Source organism: Hypanus sabinus, chromosome 9 (genome assembly GCF_030144855.1).
Source record: "Hypanus sabinus isolate sHypSab1 chromosome 9, sHypSab1.hap1, whole genome shotgun sequence".
Lineage (NCBI taxonomy): Eukaryota > Metazoa > Chordata > Chondrichthyes > Myliobatiformes > Dasyatidae > Hypanus > Hypanus sabinus.
In genome coordinates this window covers 63,527,949-63,544,297 of record NC_082714.1, presented here as the reverse complement: position 1 = coordinate 63,544,297, position 16,349 = coordinate 63,527,949, and the positions used below count along the sequence as shown (strand labels likewise).

General features: G+C 43.0%; 1 protein-coding gene across 1 annotated transcript in view; it reads left to right on the top strand.

Annotated features, from left to right (window-relative positions):
* The window catches only part of micall2a (mical-like 2a), a 114,496-nt gene that overhangs the window by 92,594 nt on the left and 5,553 nt on the right, over positions 1–16,349 (top strand). The window contains exons 9-14 of the mRNA XM_059979776.1: positions 4,282–4,370; positions 8,559–8,685; positions 9,801–9,891; positions 10,742–10,815; positions 11,374–11,488; positions 15,998–16,044. Coding sequence (XP_059835759.1) covers positions 4,282–4,370; positions 8,559–8,685; positions 9,801–9,891; positions 10,742–10,815; positions 11,374–11,488; positions 15,998–16,044 — 543 coding nt within the window. The remainder of the gene's footprint in view (positions 1–4,281; positions 4,371–8,558; positions 8,686–9,800; positions 9,892–10,741; positions 10,816–11,373; positions 11,489–15,997; positions 16,045–16,349) is intronic.

Below are 16,349 nucleotides of genomic sequence, written 5' to 3'. Positions count from 1 at the left end.
GATCTAATTACTATAGCCACCAGTGACAAAACAATCCTCTCTTTCCAGAAATTAGCCAAAGGGAGTGAATCCCTTTTTGACTACCTTCAATGTCAATATGGGATGTATTAAATAACAAGACCAAAACTGTGAAAAATAATTCAAATCTAACATCACCTGTACAATTGTACCAATACTTTCCAATGTCTGAACTTCATTCAGTAAAAGCTGATACACTACAAACAACACATACAAAATCCTGCAGGAACTCAGCAGGCCAGGCAGCATCTGTAGAAAAGCGTGAACAGTTGACGTTTCAAGCCGAGACCCTTCAGCAGGATCTGCTTTCTTAATATTTCTGCAACCTCTTGTGATACATATCTGAGAACTGATATATCCCTCTAAATCTCACTCACTTGCAGTCTCTCTCCATATAGATCATAATCTGCCTTTTACTCCACATAGAAAGTGCATGGTCTCACATACTGTATTATAATGCATTTGCCATATTTTCACCTGCTTAATCAACCTATCAGCTTCACAGTCCAAATACAGTTATCACAACAATCTCTCCCTCATAGTTTCATGTCATCAGCAAACTTAGACACCTTACATCCTGACCCTCCTCCAAATCATCAACATTGTTGGTAAATAACTGGGGCTAGGAACTGATCTTTGGTGCACTCCACTGGTTATACCCCTCCTGTTTGCAATAGACCCACTTACACTGACACCCCACCTTCTGTGTAATAGCTTGTTTTCATTAATATTGACACACTTTCCTTTACAACACAAACTCTTAGCTTCTGCACCAGGAGAGTTGTTATCAAAGAGTCAGAGATGCATAGGACAGAGTCCCACAGCTTAGGGCTTAGGTGGCTGGAGACAGAACCTTATCAGAAGCAGAACCCAATTGATGCAGAGCTCCACTGACCATCAAGCCCCCAAGTTGTTGTGAGGGAATTCTGAGAAGTGCCGGAGGTTTGCTGTGGGGGGGAAGATCTCAAAGTGTTGGGAGGTTGAAGGAGATGACAGAAATATGAATGACCAACACTAATTAAGAGGTTGAAAATGACTTTGATAATCTTGAAAATCAACACAGCCTTAACTTTTTTAAAACCAGGACCAATGTTGGAAGTGAGAATTTGTAAGTTGAAAGGATATGTGCGAGTCAAGTTTTTGCAGAGTGGTGGGTGTCTGGGATGCACTGCCAGAGGTGGTAGAGGAGGAAAATCATGGAGGTCTTAAGACACTTGTACCGTGGGAATAAGTTTCTATTTATCTACACCTCAAGTAATTTTTGCACACCTTGTTTTCCCCAAGGAAAACAAATCCAGTCCATCTAGTCTCTCCACATAACTGAAGTATTCGATTCCAGGCAACATCCTAGGGAATCCCCTCTGCATTCTCTCCAGTCCAATCACATCCTTCCTTTAATATGATGACCAGAACTGGCCAGTATTTCAGCTGAAGCCTGACTAATGTATTATAAATTTATATCAAGACCTCCTTGATCTTATACTCTATTATATCTAATGAAGATAAGCATCCTGTTTGCTTTTCGTCACCACCTTGTCTGTCTGTGCTGCCATCTTCAGGAATCTCAGAATAATACACCTAGCTCACTTTCCTTGCTTCTCTGTTGGGCCATACGTTCATGGTACAGATCCTACCCTTATTAGTCCTCCCACAATTCGCAATGTAATCTACCAGCTTACCAGCTCAATATCATTCTGGGGCCTCCTTGCTATCAGCAATAACACCACCACTTTTCATGACACATGCACGCTTACCAATAATGCCTTCTACCTTCACATCAAACTCATTGATATGTGCGATATACAGGAAGAGCCCTGGTACATGAGAAAATTAAGAAGACATTCCACAAACCCCTCCGGCCAATGACGTACTTTCATTATAATAACAGGAACCCCCATTTTCTCCCAGCTCCAGTCCCTGGACAGTGCTGTGGTGAATGAGACTAATGAGCCAGATATTGAGGAATGTGGGGGCAGAGGCTAAACCAGCACAGCTCATCCAACCCAAAACTCTGCCACGTGAGGCAGCAGCACAGTTATCCACTGGACGGGACTGTTTATAATGGGAGTCCTTCATATAGACTGCTGCTAAGCTGGCTTGCAGTTAACTTGGACCTCCACGGGTCTTGCATAGGTGCTTACCATCAATTCTGAATTCCCACCCACCCAAGTGACTGAATCACTATCCAGTTTATGTGAGGGATAGATGTTGGGAAGAACACAAGGGAGGAGTCTCCGGCTTTTCAAAGCAATCATCCTTTCACTCACCTGAGAGGGCAGCTGGGCCTCATTCTTCCATCCTGTTTGTAAGATCACACCTCTGACAGTGCAGCACTCCCAGTGCACTGCACTGATACTGTAGGACAGTTTAGTGTCGTGAAAGCCCAGAGAAATAGTGAGATTAATTACTTGTAACCGGTGATGTTGACCACTGGTTAGTAGTTCTTGATTTACTTTATCTCTTTCCTTAACCTCCTTCAAACTTCGGTGAACATCACCCTCTCATCAATAGTTTGGTGCAGGGTTGGGCTTCGAATGTCTCCAGTCTGTAGGGGGAAAGGAGAGAACCTAGAGATCTCCACAGTTCAGGGAAGGAAATCAGTGTTTGTCGACCTACACAGTATTGTCCCTGAGCTACTGGGAAGGCTCACAGAGTAATATGTTCCTGTACTCAATGAGATCATGACTGACCCTGATGCTGTGAAATGTGGGTCTGAGCTGTAGGAAAAGTTCAGGAGATTAGACTGTGACAATGAAGTGAGAATGTTTATACAGTATTATATTCAGATGACCTGCAGCAGAATTGGCCAGTTCTGATACAGAGAAACTGAGCTGCCTGAAGACTTTGAACTCTATATTGGGTATCAAAGGCTGCCATGAAGATGAAGCATTGTTCCTCAGGCTCTCATTATAACAGTGTTGGAAGCCACAGGCAGGTAGATCAGTATGGGAATGGGAAGGAGATTAAAGGGGGCAGGTACAGGAAACTCGGGGTAGTTCCTGTGGGATGAATACAAGTGAAGTACAAAGTAGTCACACTATCAGTGCATGGTTTCCCCGATACAGGATGGCTCAGTTATCTAGTGGTTAGAGGAGCTATCTCAAAGTCGGAAGTACCCTGGTTCAATCCTGGCCTTTGGTTCTGTCTGTGTGGAGCTTATACTTTCTCCTTGTGACTGGGTGGACTTTCACGGGTGCTGTAGTTTCTTCTCACACCAGTTGTACAGTTATATAGAGGCACTAGATAATTTGTAGCAGAGGTTGCTGTTGGAAGAATCGGGAGAATTGCTGGACAGGTGAAAGAGGTCAGGGGTAAGTGGGGAAATGGGACTGCAGGGGTAAGTGGGGATATGGGACTGAACAGTTTGCTGCGAGATGGGGTTACTTTGACTCAATGGGCTGAATATGTTGTATGGAATTATGAGAAGAGTGAGGATAAAGTGATAGAAGATAAAATTCTGAGGGGTTTCACAAGCTGGACATGGAGATAATGTTTACCCTTGTGGGAGAATCTAGAACTAGGAATCTTCATTTAAGAGAACAATAGGTAGTTTTTTTGCTTGTATTGTTGACCAACTGTCCTGAAATAGTTGGATTCATAAGAAATAGTTAGTAGTAGAGCCGTTGCCTCGCAGTGTCAGACAGCTGTGCTCAGTCTTGACCTTGGTGCAGTCTGCGTGGCGTTTCCATGCTCTCCCTGCGACTTGCGTGGGTTTCCTCCGGGTGTCCCGGTTCCCTCCCACATCCCAAACGCATGCTGGTTTGGCAGCTTAACTGGACGCTGTAAATTTCCATGGAGAGAATAAACGGTGTGGCTGTAAGTTTACTGTCAATGGGTGCTTGATGGTTTGTGTGAACTCAGTGTGATAAGGGGTCTCGGGTTCTATGAAATGGAAGTAGGAGGTCCTCATGGCCCTCCCTACCTTTTCAACCATTTCATAAGCATTCATCTCAAGCCACCTTCCTGCATGAACTGCATAGTCCTTCAGATCTTTAGTATCCAGAAATATATTGATCTTGCACTGAGGAGACTCTGTTGCGATTCAATCTCATGGGTAGAGGAGACTGAGTTCTTCATGAACAAATACTTATCATGTTCAGCATGAAGAAATCTTTTCTCATGTCAGTGCTGAATGGCTGACTCTTACTTTCAGGCTGACCCCTGCTTATAGACACCCCAGACAGGGGAAACAACCCCCATGCATTTGTGAAGTCCCCTATGAACTCTGTATGTTTTGTAATCTATATGTTCCTTTCTTTACAGCAAGAGAAGAATTTTTTAAAGATGTTTACATAAGTGGCAATGACAAGGAGAGCAATGATCTGGCAAAACCTACTGAAACATCACAAGAGGTGAGCACTGGAGAAAAAGGAAGGAAAAGCCATTACACGTTAATGACAAAGATATAGAGAATAACGGTAAACTGAGGGTGCACGTGATGCCAGCAGAGAATTCGATTAATCTCCTCTGCACATCTGTACACTTACACTCAGTGGCCACTGATAAAGTGGCTGCTGAGTGAATGTTCATGGTTTCCTTTGTATCCCTTTGAGGTTCGACACTCTGTGCGGTCAGAGATGCTCTCCTGCATGCCACTGTTGTAACACTTGGTTACCTGAGTTACTGCTGCTTTCCTATCAGCTTGAACCAGTCTGGCCATTCTCCTCTGACTCTCTAATTACAAGGGTTTTCACCCACAGAACTGCTGCTCATTGAATTTTTTTATTTGCTTTTCACACCGTTCTTTGTAGACCAGAGATTGTTGTGTGTGAAAATCCCAGGAGACCAGCTGTGTCTGAGGTACTCTAACTACCCCGTCTGGCACCAACAATCCTTCCACAGTCAAAGTCACTTAGATTACATTTCGTTCCCATTCTGATGTTTGGTCTGAACAGCTAAACCTCTTGACCATGTCTGCATGCTTTTGTACATTGAGCTGCTGCCACATGATTGGCCAAATAGATATTTGTATTAGCAAGCTGGTGTACAGGTATACCTAATGAAATAGCAAACAAGTGTATATTTGTGCTGAATGTTCCGTTCTGTTACAGAACAGGCTGTTTGCATGTAAAGTGTGTGTGTGTGTGTGTGTGTGTATTTATTTATGTATATGAGTTTGTGTGTAACTTTTCTGTGGATGTGTGTGTGGATAGGTATGTGCAGGACTGTTTGTCGTTCTGTGCATGGATTTGTGTGAAATTTTGCATGTGTACATGTGCATTTTTATGTGTGTCTGTATGTACATGTATGTATGTGTAGGTGTGATATTATGTATGGTAAGGGGTATGAGTTGGGGTTGTGTGTGTGGTAATGTGTTGTGTGTTTGTGAGAATGTGTACATGTATGGGTTAGTTTCAGGGTGAGTTAGATATCTTGGGTTTGAGGACACTATTGAAACTTCTCCATCTATAGCTGTTGTTCTATAACAGTGTTTCTCCATTTGCACTGTGGCATGATGAAGATCTAGAATTTAGTATTTTTAAAATCTTACATCCATCCCACAACATGAGTGAATAAATATCTTTGCATTATGAATCCATCGCAATGTATAGACACGTGAATTTATAGGTCTAATGGCATATAGGAAGAAGTTGTTCCATAGCCTGTTGGTCGTGGCTATAATGCCATGGTACTATTTGCCAGGCGGAAGCAAGCTGAAACAGTTTTTGTTTGGGGTGACTGGTGTCCATGATGATATTCCAGACCTTCTTTATGCACCTGCTGCTGTAAATGTCCTCAGTGGAGGGAAGTTCACATCCACAGATGTGTTGGGTTTTCAGTACCACTCTCTGCAGTGCCCAGTGATCAGGGTTGGTGCAGTTCACATACCAGGCAGTGGTACAGCTGAATACTGGTGTGGAGTCCCTCCAGCCAACGAGCCACTAGTCTTGGTATTCCTAGGTGTGTTGAGCATCAACCAGGCCAGGCTCTGCTGCTGGGTACGGTACACACCAGAGTGACAAAGCAGTGGCAGTGACCAAGGTAGCAGTAGATTGAGGGATAAGCACCTATTGGAGGAAGCCCCTCTTCTCTTTGAAATAGCACCATAGGGCTTTTTGTTAGGAGGAAGTGGTGCAGTGATTAAATTACCAGGTAGATAATTCCAAGACCTGGATTGTCAACTAGAGTCCTGAGTTCAAATCCTACTGGAACTTAAAATCATTTGATAATCTTGAATTTAGGAAAATAATTTCTTATTAATACCAACCATGAATCTACTGTGCTGTTCAAAGTGAGAAATCTGCCTTTCCTTCCCCCTCTGGGCTGTGTGTGACTCCTGATCCATCGATAAGATTGACCTCTCTGAAGCAGCTGAGGAAAGTCAAGGGCATTTGGGGATGGGCCATAAACGTTGACCCTGTCAGTGACCCTTACACTCCAACACAATCTTGAGGGACTTTGCTTAACATCTCATGCAAAGCACAGCACTGCGGACAATACTGCATTCCCTGGGGGCAATCTGGAAGGCGCAGGTTAGATACATCCCAAAGGTGAAGTTTTCAGAGGGAAGATGGGGCAACGGTAGCTGGAAAAAGAAGTCAAAGAAAAGGCATTTAATATAACAAAAAATACTGAGAAGTTAGAGAACTGGGAAGTTTTAAAAAACAGCAGAAGCCAACTAAAAAACCATAAGAAGGGGAAAGATGAAATATGAAGGTAAGCTACCCAATAATAACAAAGAGGATACCAAAGGTTTTTCCATATATATATAAAAAGAGTAAAAGGGAGGCAAGAGCGGATATTGGACTACTGGAGAGGTAATAATGAGAGGGTAAAGAAATGGTTGATGAACTTAGTAAGTTTTTTGTGTCAGTCTTCATTGTGGAAGACACTAGCAGTATGCCAGAAATTTGAGAGTGTCGGGGGCAGAAGTGAGTGTACTCGCTATTGTTAAGGAGAAGTTGAATCAGTATCAGAAACAGAATCAGGTCTCATATCACTGGCATATGTTGTGTTAGGATTGGAAAGTCGCAGTGACACTCTACTCTAAGAAGGGATGGAGGCAGAGGAAAGGAAATCATAGACTAGTTAGCTGGTCTTCAGTGGTTGGGAAAATGTTGAAGTCAATTATTAAGGATGAGGTTTTGGGTACTTGGAGATTAATGATAAAGTAGTCCAAAAGTCAGCCTGGAATCCTTTGAAATTCTTAGAAGAAATAAAGAACAGGCAGGATAGACAAAGGAGAGTCAGTGGAAGTTGTTTACTTGGATTTTCAAATGCCACACTTGAAGCTGCTTAGCAAAATAAGAGCTCGGGGTATTACAGGAAAGATGCTAACGTGGATAGAAGATTGGTTGACTGGCAGGAGGCAAAAGGTGGTATCATAGGTGGTCTGCTGTGGTTTACTGCCAGTGACTAGTGGTGTTCCGCAGGGGTCAGTGTTGGGACTGCTTGTTTTCACTTTATATGTCAACAATTTGGATGACAGAATTGTTGGTTTTGTGGCCAACTTTGCAGAGGATTCAAAGATAGGTGGAAGGCCAGGCAGCATTGAGGAAGCAGGGGGTCTGCAGGGGAGAGAATGGGCAAAGAAGTGGCAGATGGAATATAGTGTAGGGAAGTGTATGTCCATGCACTTTGGTTGAAGAAATAAGGATGTCGACTATATTTTAAAAAGGAAAAAAATTCAAAAAATAGAGGTACAAAGGGACTTTGGAATCATTGTGCAGGATTTCTTAAGGGTTAACTTGCAAGATGAGTTGGTGATAAGGAAACCAAATGCAATGTTAGTATTCATTTTGAGTGAACTAGAATATAAGAGCAAGAATGTGATGCTAAAGTTTTATAAGGCATTGGTCAGAACACACTTGGAGTATTGTGAGCAGTTTTAGCCCGTTATGTAAGAAAAGCTGTGATGGCATTGAAGAGAATCTGGAAGAGGTTCATGAGAATGATTCTGGGAATGAAAGGGTGAGTAGCTCTTGGCCTATACTAGCTGGAGTTTAGAAAAATGACGGAGGATCTCATTGAAACTTATTGAATATTGAAAAGGATATAGTGGATCTGGAGAGTGTGTTTCCTGTAGTTGGTGAGTCTAGGGCCAGAGGACACAGCCTCAGAATAGAGGGATGTCTATTTAGAACAGAGACGAGGAGGAATTTCTTTAGCCAGAGAGTGGTGAATCTGTGGAATTCATTACCATGGTCGGCTCTGGAGGCCAAGTCACTGAGTGCATTGAAAGCAGAGGTTTGTAGGTCCTTGGTAGTTAGAGTGTCAAAGGTTTTGGGGAGAAGGCATGAGAATGGAGTTATGGAGCTGAGAGGGATAATAAATCTGCCATGATAGAATGGTGGAGCAGCCTTGATGGGCCAAGTGGCCTAATTCTGCTCCTATGTCTTATGGTTCTTTGGTCTTATAATACTGCACTTAAAGAGTCAGTAGGAAATTAGGTGCTGAACCCACAGGCCCTGACTCACGGACTGCTGGGCACCAGCTCCGCATCAGGTTTCTCATTTCAGAGGGCAAGAATATCCAAACTCAGCTCCATGTGTCTGCCCACCTGCTTGTGTTCTATTTAAACCCCACATTTCTCATTCCAGACTCCATCCAGTTGCCGGATGTCGGAGCAGGAAATTCAGAGGGAATTGAAAAGTATTGAGAAGGAGCTGGATGCTTTAGAACAGAAGGGGGTGGAGCTAGAGCCTCAGCTCCGGACCTGTGAAGGAGGTGAGTGAGCCCCGCTGCATTGCGCCTGGCAGCGAAGGGGTTGGAGCGCAGGGACTGTCTTGGGACAATGGAGATCTGTGTTGGTTTGAATGATTGCTGGGAAGGCAAACAGGGTGGGTAGGTGGAACTAAGATATTGACCCTGATCATCTAAATCAGAGAACCTTGTCTATTCTGAGCATGCACACCCTCCTGCCCAGATCGTTCTATCACCGAGGATTTATATCTAACCCCTGAAAAGCAATTTTTCATAATTTTGTTTTTTTTAAATTTAATGTTGATAAACTGTCTTTTGGCTCACGTCAGCTCCTCAATACCTAATTTATTTGGGTTTAAAGTGCATTGATACTTGAACTGTGTTTATTTCCCTAGTTTATAAAGGGATGCAGCAGAACTGCAAAAAATCCTGCAGACACTAGAAATCCAAAACAAAATCAGGGAATGCTGGAAACACTCCAGATCAGGTGGCATCTATGGTGATTTTAGATCTGCTTCCAGCTTTCTCTGCTTTTGTTGAGATAGTTGTCCTGATTGTAAGAATGAGCAGTTTAAGAGACCCATGAAGAGAATGGGAAGAGCATTGATCTAACCACTTTAGAACTTCTAGATCACTATCTTCCCTTCAGTCTTGGAATGGTCTGTATTAATCATCCTGATCCCAAGATGATTCTCCCTCATCCCTTCTCAGAGATCTTTTGCACATTCCCAGGGACAAATACATCACAATCTGAGCTTCACATAATCAAAATTAATGGTGGATAAACCAAAGGAGAAGATAAAGATTTGGATACTGAATGAATGTGAAAATGTTGGGAATGAATAATACAGAGGCTGGAAAAAGAAGGTAAATTATGAGTTTTATAAATAGTAGAACAGGGTTGAAGGGCTGAATGGTTTTCTGTACTGATTCCTTGCATTTCATGCTGGAGCTTGCTGACTGTGGGGCAAGCTTGATATTCCTACACTTCAGTTTGATTTATCAGAAGATGACCATTGTGGAATGTGGAGACTCAGACCCAATGCCAGTGTGTTGGAGCAGGACCTTTGCATTAACTGGCTTTCAACCGTTTAACTTAACGAAACACTAAACACTTCTTGTATTTACATTAAAAACAGATGACCAAGAAGATGACCTGATGGTGGAGTGGTTCAAACTGATCCACGAGAAGCAGTTGCTGATGAGGAGGGAGTCTGAACTTGTTTACATGTAAGTAGAATCTGAGCAGGATGGAGCAAGAGAGGGTATTGTGATCTCCAACATCTCCTCTCTCCAACACCAAGCCTATCCTGCCTCTGCCATCCATCACTCCCGTCCTCCCACACTCAATCTTCACACTGCTGCAAAACAGAGACTGTTGTTAGCACCTAGAAGATTACAGGACTGAGATTCTTGCAAGTGGGATGGATTACAGTCTGCTTGCAGTGTATGAGGACCATAGAGTAAAGCCACACAAGGAGAGGTAACTCACTGTATTCAGAATAGAGAATGTAGATCTCATGCTTATGAGGCTATGGACCGCAGAGTCCAGCTTAAGTAGGAGGTAGACTGATGTGGGGAGTAAAAAAGTCATCAATAGCTTTGCAATGTTGTCACCCTTTAGACAAATCAGGGACTGGTTGAGAAAAATATTCTGAATTCATGAAGATTTTGCAGGCTATTACATCCTACAAAATGAAATCTAGCATCATGGATGGCTGCGATGCTTCACTCCCAGATGAGCTCAACACCTTTATGCTCGTTTTGAAAGGGCAAATAGATCTACAGCTATGAGAATCCTTTCCGCACCCCATGACCCTGTAATATTGGTCTCAGAGGCTGACGTCAGAATGTCTTTCGAAAGGGTAAACACTTGCAAGGCGACAGACCCTGATGGAGTACCTGTGTCAACCAACTGGCGGGTGCGTTCAAAGACATTTTCAATTTCTTTACCTTGCTCCTCCTCCCCAAGGCACATTGCCAAACAGAATGTCTCAAGCCTTTGATTTTTCCATGTAGCTCCCACTCCTGAATCCGAGTCTTAATGATGTAAATCCACCACCTTTGTTTTTGTTGTCAGATCAAAGCAACAGATTCTTGAGGATCGCCAGCGTCTGATTGACCAGGAACTGCGAACGTTAATGAGTAAAGAAGGTGAGTGGCCAAAGCTTAGTTGAAAAGAGCAATCAGCACTGGACATGAGATTTTGAACGCTGTAGAATTAGTCTTTGATATTGTTGCAATAAAACTCATGACAAATGTGCTTTTTATTTCCAATAATGTCTCTGCTGATAATATCCACTTCTCTTCCTGACCTGTCCTCTGTCCTATTTATTCCTCTCCTGCCTTTGCATCTTTAATTACTCGCGCCCTCCATCCTGCCACAAACCCTTTACTTCTCTTCAGACCCCATTCTACTTTCCCACCTTCTTACCTATTACCTTTACAATTTCTAAATTCCTGCAGTTCTCATGAGCTGAAAAGAGCTAAAAAAAAAATGCAAGGAATTGAGGAATATCAGGCAAAGACTAGGAGGAATATTGCTGGCTGTTTGATTCCAACAGTGGTCACGGTGCAGATGATGCACAATCATACCAAATGTGGGGAGCAAATCAAAACCAAGCAATGATCAGCCATCCTATTGTCTAAACTGCTTATAATAATGTGCAGGTGGCTAGAGGCTTCCTGATTTCCAATGTGTAACTGTTGCAGAGGACCAAAAAACTGACCATGACCGGGCTCGTGAACAGGAGCTGATGGAGGAGCTGGTGAAAACAGTGGAGGACAGGAACAACATCATCGACAGACTGGATGAGGATCGAGTGAGGTAAGAGGTAGCCCAAGGCACTTACTAAGGGAGACGTGTAAGGAAATCACTGACTTTTCCATTTATGAATGCCAATGGAGTAATTTTGGAATCAAAAACAAGACTATCAGATCCAGTGAACCTGCTTCTATGGACTGACCTCAACTCCACTAATTCACTTGCTCACAACACCCCTTCTCTCCCTTCCCTTTCTTCTCCCTCTACCACCGACCCAGGTGATGCTTTAATTATATTTATACACCTTTTCTCATCACTCTGTGGCATTCTGGTGAAAAGTGTTGGGTGTTTAACCAACGGATAGCTGAAAGGGGATACTCCTGTTTCTGACAGCTATGGATTTTATCGTGTGACTAGGATGAAGAAGCCGCAGCAGGAGAGCCAAGCAGATAATCCTGCCCGGCTTCCTCCTGAGCTCCATGCATCAAAGAAGCCAGTCCCTAGCCAGTGCAATACACTTACTGTCTTATCATGATAATGGATAGAGCAAAAGCAAAGGGCCCAGAGAACTTCCCGGCTGCGGTGCTGGAAACCTGTGCTGCCGCTCTGGCTGAGCTATTTCAGCGTGCCTCCTATAACGACATCACCAACAATTCAGTTGGCACCTACCTACTGCACGCGATACGACTGGCGCTTACCACCTGCAAAGCTCTCCTCCCACTGCTCCTCACAAAGAGGGAAAGAAAGAGACTGTCGAAGACTTGCAGCTTCAACTTGGCAAAACGTCCAAAGCTGAGAGTGCATTTTCAAACAAAACTTAATACCACCTTTATAAACACTTCCCAGTGCAGGTGCACAAAAGTTCAGTCAAAGATGGGGTGATGATGTACTTTAATACACATCCCTAAGCATTAGGGGGAGGAGAAGACTCAGGGAGGGATTTCCAGGGTTTAGCGCCTTACTAAGTGAATGTACAGACACCAGTGATGGAGTAGTCATGACATGGGGTAAGCAAGTGGTTAGGATGATCAGCTGAAGAACATGGTGGGCTGATTGAATGCACCTGCAACATCCATGGCCCCACTTTCACCCCCACCCCACTCCTTCCAGGAGCGCACGCACTTCCTTGAATCAATGATCCCTGACTGCATGTGTATCTCTCCATAAGCAGGATGAGAGTGAGCTACATTACTGGGTGAAAGCCCCTCTCCATCTCTGCATCTCCATGCAATGAGACTCGGGGATTAGGGGCCGACCCCCAAGCCCTGTGGAACTTAATGGCACCAGGAAAGGTGCTGTATCAGCTTATTTGGCATCCTCAGAGAAAGTGTGAAAGTTGCTTTGCTTCTTTCAACTCTAAGCCGAAGATAAGATGATATATTGTAATTCACACAGAATCACCTGGAATTAACAGTATTTTAGGGACGGTGGAACTGTGTAGTGTTGACTAAACTGTTAAAAGTACAGTATTTTACATCCGACTCTGCTGACCAATCACAGAGAGCTGAAGAGAGGCTCAGGATGTACGGTCTGCCAGTCTGCCTTTCACATTGGCTGACAGCTGTCCGTGGCACCGAACATTCACTGCTGCCTGGAAGTGCACAGTTTATTTTAGTGTGTAAGTGGGAGGTAGAGTCCTGTGAAGTACATTCTCAGCAGGTACCCTGTCTACCCCATGCAGTAACTGCACTGAATTGGTTGCGCTGCCCATTTGCCTGGTCTCTGGTTCACTCATTCCTCACTAGTTCTTTATTGGCATTACTGAACAGCTGTTTTTAAGACAATGTTACACTGTTTAGGGGGTTTAAAATTCTTTGAAACATTATCAGACAGTGAACTTTTGAAGGAAATAGGTCAGGTAAACAAAAAAGGATGTTTGGACAGGTATCTACCTATCATTCTATACCTCTCTACATCTATCTATTTATATGTGCTATCATTCATTCTATGGGGTCTCCTATATAACCATATAATAATTACAGCACGGAAACAGGCCATCTTGGCTGTTCTAGTCCATGCCGAACACTTGCTCTCATCTAGTCCCACTGACCTCAGCCCATAACCCTCCATTCCTTTCCTGTCCATATACTTATCCAATTTTTTTTTAAATGACAATATCGAACCTTTCTCTACCACCTCTACTGGAAGCTCGTTCCACACAACTACCACTCACTGAGTAAAGAAGTTCCCCCTCGTGTTACCCCTAAACTATTGCCCCCTAACTCTCAACTCATGTCCTCTTGTTTGAATCTCCCCTACTCTCAATGGAAAAAGCCTGTCCACATCAACTATCTATCTCCCTCAAAATTTTAAATACCTCTATCAAGTCCCCCCTCAACCTTCTGTGCTCCAAAGAATAAAGACCTAACTTGTTCAACCTTTCTCTGTAACTTAGGTGCTGAAACCCAGGTAACATTCTAGTAAATCTTCTCTGTACTCTCTCTATTTTGTTGACATCTTTCCTGTAATTCGGTGACCAGAACTGTACACAATACTCCAAACTGTACTCCAAAGTTGGCCTCACCAGTGCCTTGTACAATTTTAACATTACATCCCAATTCTTATACTCAATGCTCTGATTTATAAAGGCCAGCATACCAAAAGCTTTCTTCACCACCCTATCCACATGAGATTCCACCTTCAGGGGACAATGCACCATTATTCCTAGAACACTCTGTTCTACTGCATTCTTCAATGCCCTACCATTTACCATGTATGTCCTATTTGGATTATTCCTACCAAAAAATAGAACCTCACACTTATCAGCATTAAACTCCAACTGCCATCTTTTAGCCCACTCTTCTAACTGGCCTAAATCACTCTGTAAGCTTTGAAAACCTACTTCGTTATTCACTATCTTAGTATCATCTGCATAGTTTCTAATCCAATTTACCACCCCATCATCCAGATCATTAATGTATATGACAAACAACACTGGACCCAGTACAGATCCCTGAGGCACACCACTAGTTACTGGTCTCCAACCTGACAAACAGTTATCCATCACTACTCTCTGACATCTCCCATCCAGCCACTGTTGAATCCATTTTACTACTTCAATATTAATACCTAACAATTGAACCTTCCTAACTAACCTTCCAAGTGGAACCTTGTCAAAGGCTTTACTGGTCCATATAGACAACATCCACTGCTTTGCCCTCGTCAACTTTCCTCGTAACCTCTTCAAAAAATTCAATAAGATTTGTCAAACATGACCTTCCACGCACAAATCCATGTTGACTGTTCCTAATCAGACTCTATCTATCCAGATAATTATATATAGCATCTCTAAGAATACTTCCCATGAATTTGCCCATCACTGACATTAAACTTACAGGCCGATAATTGCTAAGTTTACTCTTAGAACCCTTATTAAACAATGGAACCACATGAACAATATGCCAATCCTCCAGCACCATCCCCGTTTCTAATGACCTCAGAACCATAGAACACTACAGCACAGTACAGGCCCTTCAGCCCTCCATGTTGTGCCGACCCATATAGTCCTTAAAAAAAAAGTACTAAACCCACACTACCCAATAACCCTCCATTTTTCTTTCATCCATGTGCCTGTCCAAGAGGCTCTTAAATACCCTAATGTTTCAGCCTCCACTACCATCCCTAGCAAGTCATTCCAGGCACTCACAACCCTCTATGTAAAAAAAAATTACTCCTGATGTCTCCCCTAAACTTCCCTCCCTTAATTTTGTACATATGTCCTCTGGTGTTAGCTTTTGGTGCCCTGGGAAACAGGTACTGACTATCCACCCTATCTATGCCTCTCATAATCTTGTAGACCTCTATGAAGTCCCCTCTCATTCTTCTAGGCTCCAAAGAGAAAAGTCCCAGCTCTGCTAACCTTGCTTCATATGACTTGTTCTCCAAACTAGGCAACTTCCTGGCAAATCTCCTCTGCACCCCCTCCATAGCTTCCACATCCTTCCTATAATGAGGTGACCAGACCAGATGTTTGAAATATTTCTGTCAGAACCCCTTCTATTTCTACACTAACTTCCGTCAAGGTCCTAGGGAACATCCTATCAGAACCTGGAGACTTATCCACTTTTATATTCTTTAAGAGCACCAATACTTGCTCTCCTGTTTTATGGATGTCTGTGAAGAGTGCAAATTTCAGGTTATATACTATATACATTCTCTGATATTAAAGGAACCTAAATCCTAGGTGCATGGATAGGGAAGTTTTAGAGGGATATGGGTAAATGCAGGCAAATGGGACTAGCTTTGATGGGCATGGATATCTTGGGTTGTTTTATTGTTTGCATGTTGTACTCAATGGCTCTTATCAAAATGTTATGTCTTACGTAGTGAAGGCAAATGTTTGTGATGTTAAGCATGTCAGACCTTGTCAACGACTGTGAATGAATGATTTAAGTTCCAGGTATTTATGGAGTTGTTCATTCTCTTTCTGGGTGGGACTGTACAAGGGAGCATCTACTGCCATTGTTGCTGTTGATTCCAAAGGCTGGTACCTGGGGCAGTACCAGAAGGCTTGAGCAGGGTTGGCTGATCAGGAAGCAATAAGTCACCCTGTTTCACTTGCTCTTATTGCAGAGAAATGGAAGAGGATCTCATGATGGAAGCTATGATCAACAAAATTGGTGAGGAGTAAGAACATTTCATTCAAATTCAGCTTTTGGTTTTTGAATATAAAATAACCTTTCTTATCCTTTGTATTTTCTCTTTCCTTTTACATTGTGTTCTGTTCCATTCCACTGTATTGGCCCCTCCTTTCTCCTCTCTTTCCCACCTTTCCACTTCTCACTCTTCCTGTTTAACCTGCTCCTTCCCCATTCCCTCTCCTCTCCACTTTCCCCTCACTATTTAACCTCCCTCCTTTTTCCTATCCCATTTTTCCATTCCGATTTTCTTCCTTTCCCTCTCTTTCTCATGCACTTTTTAACTT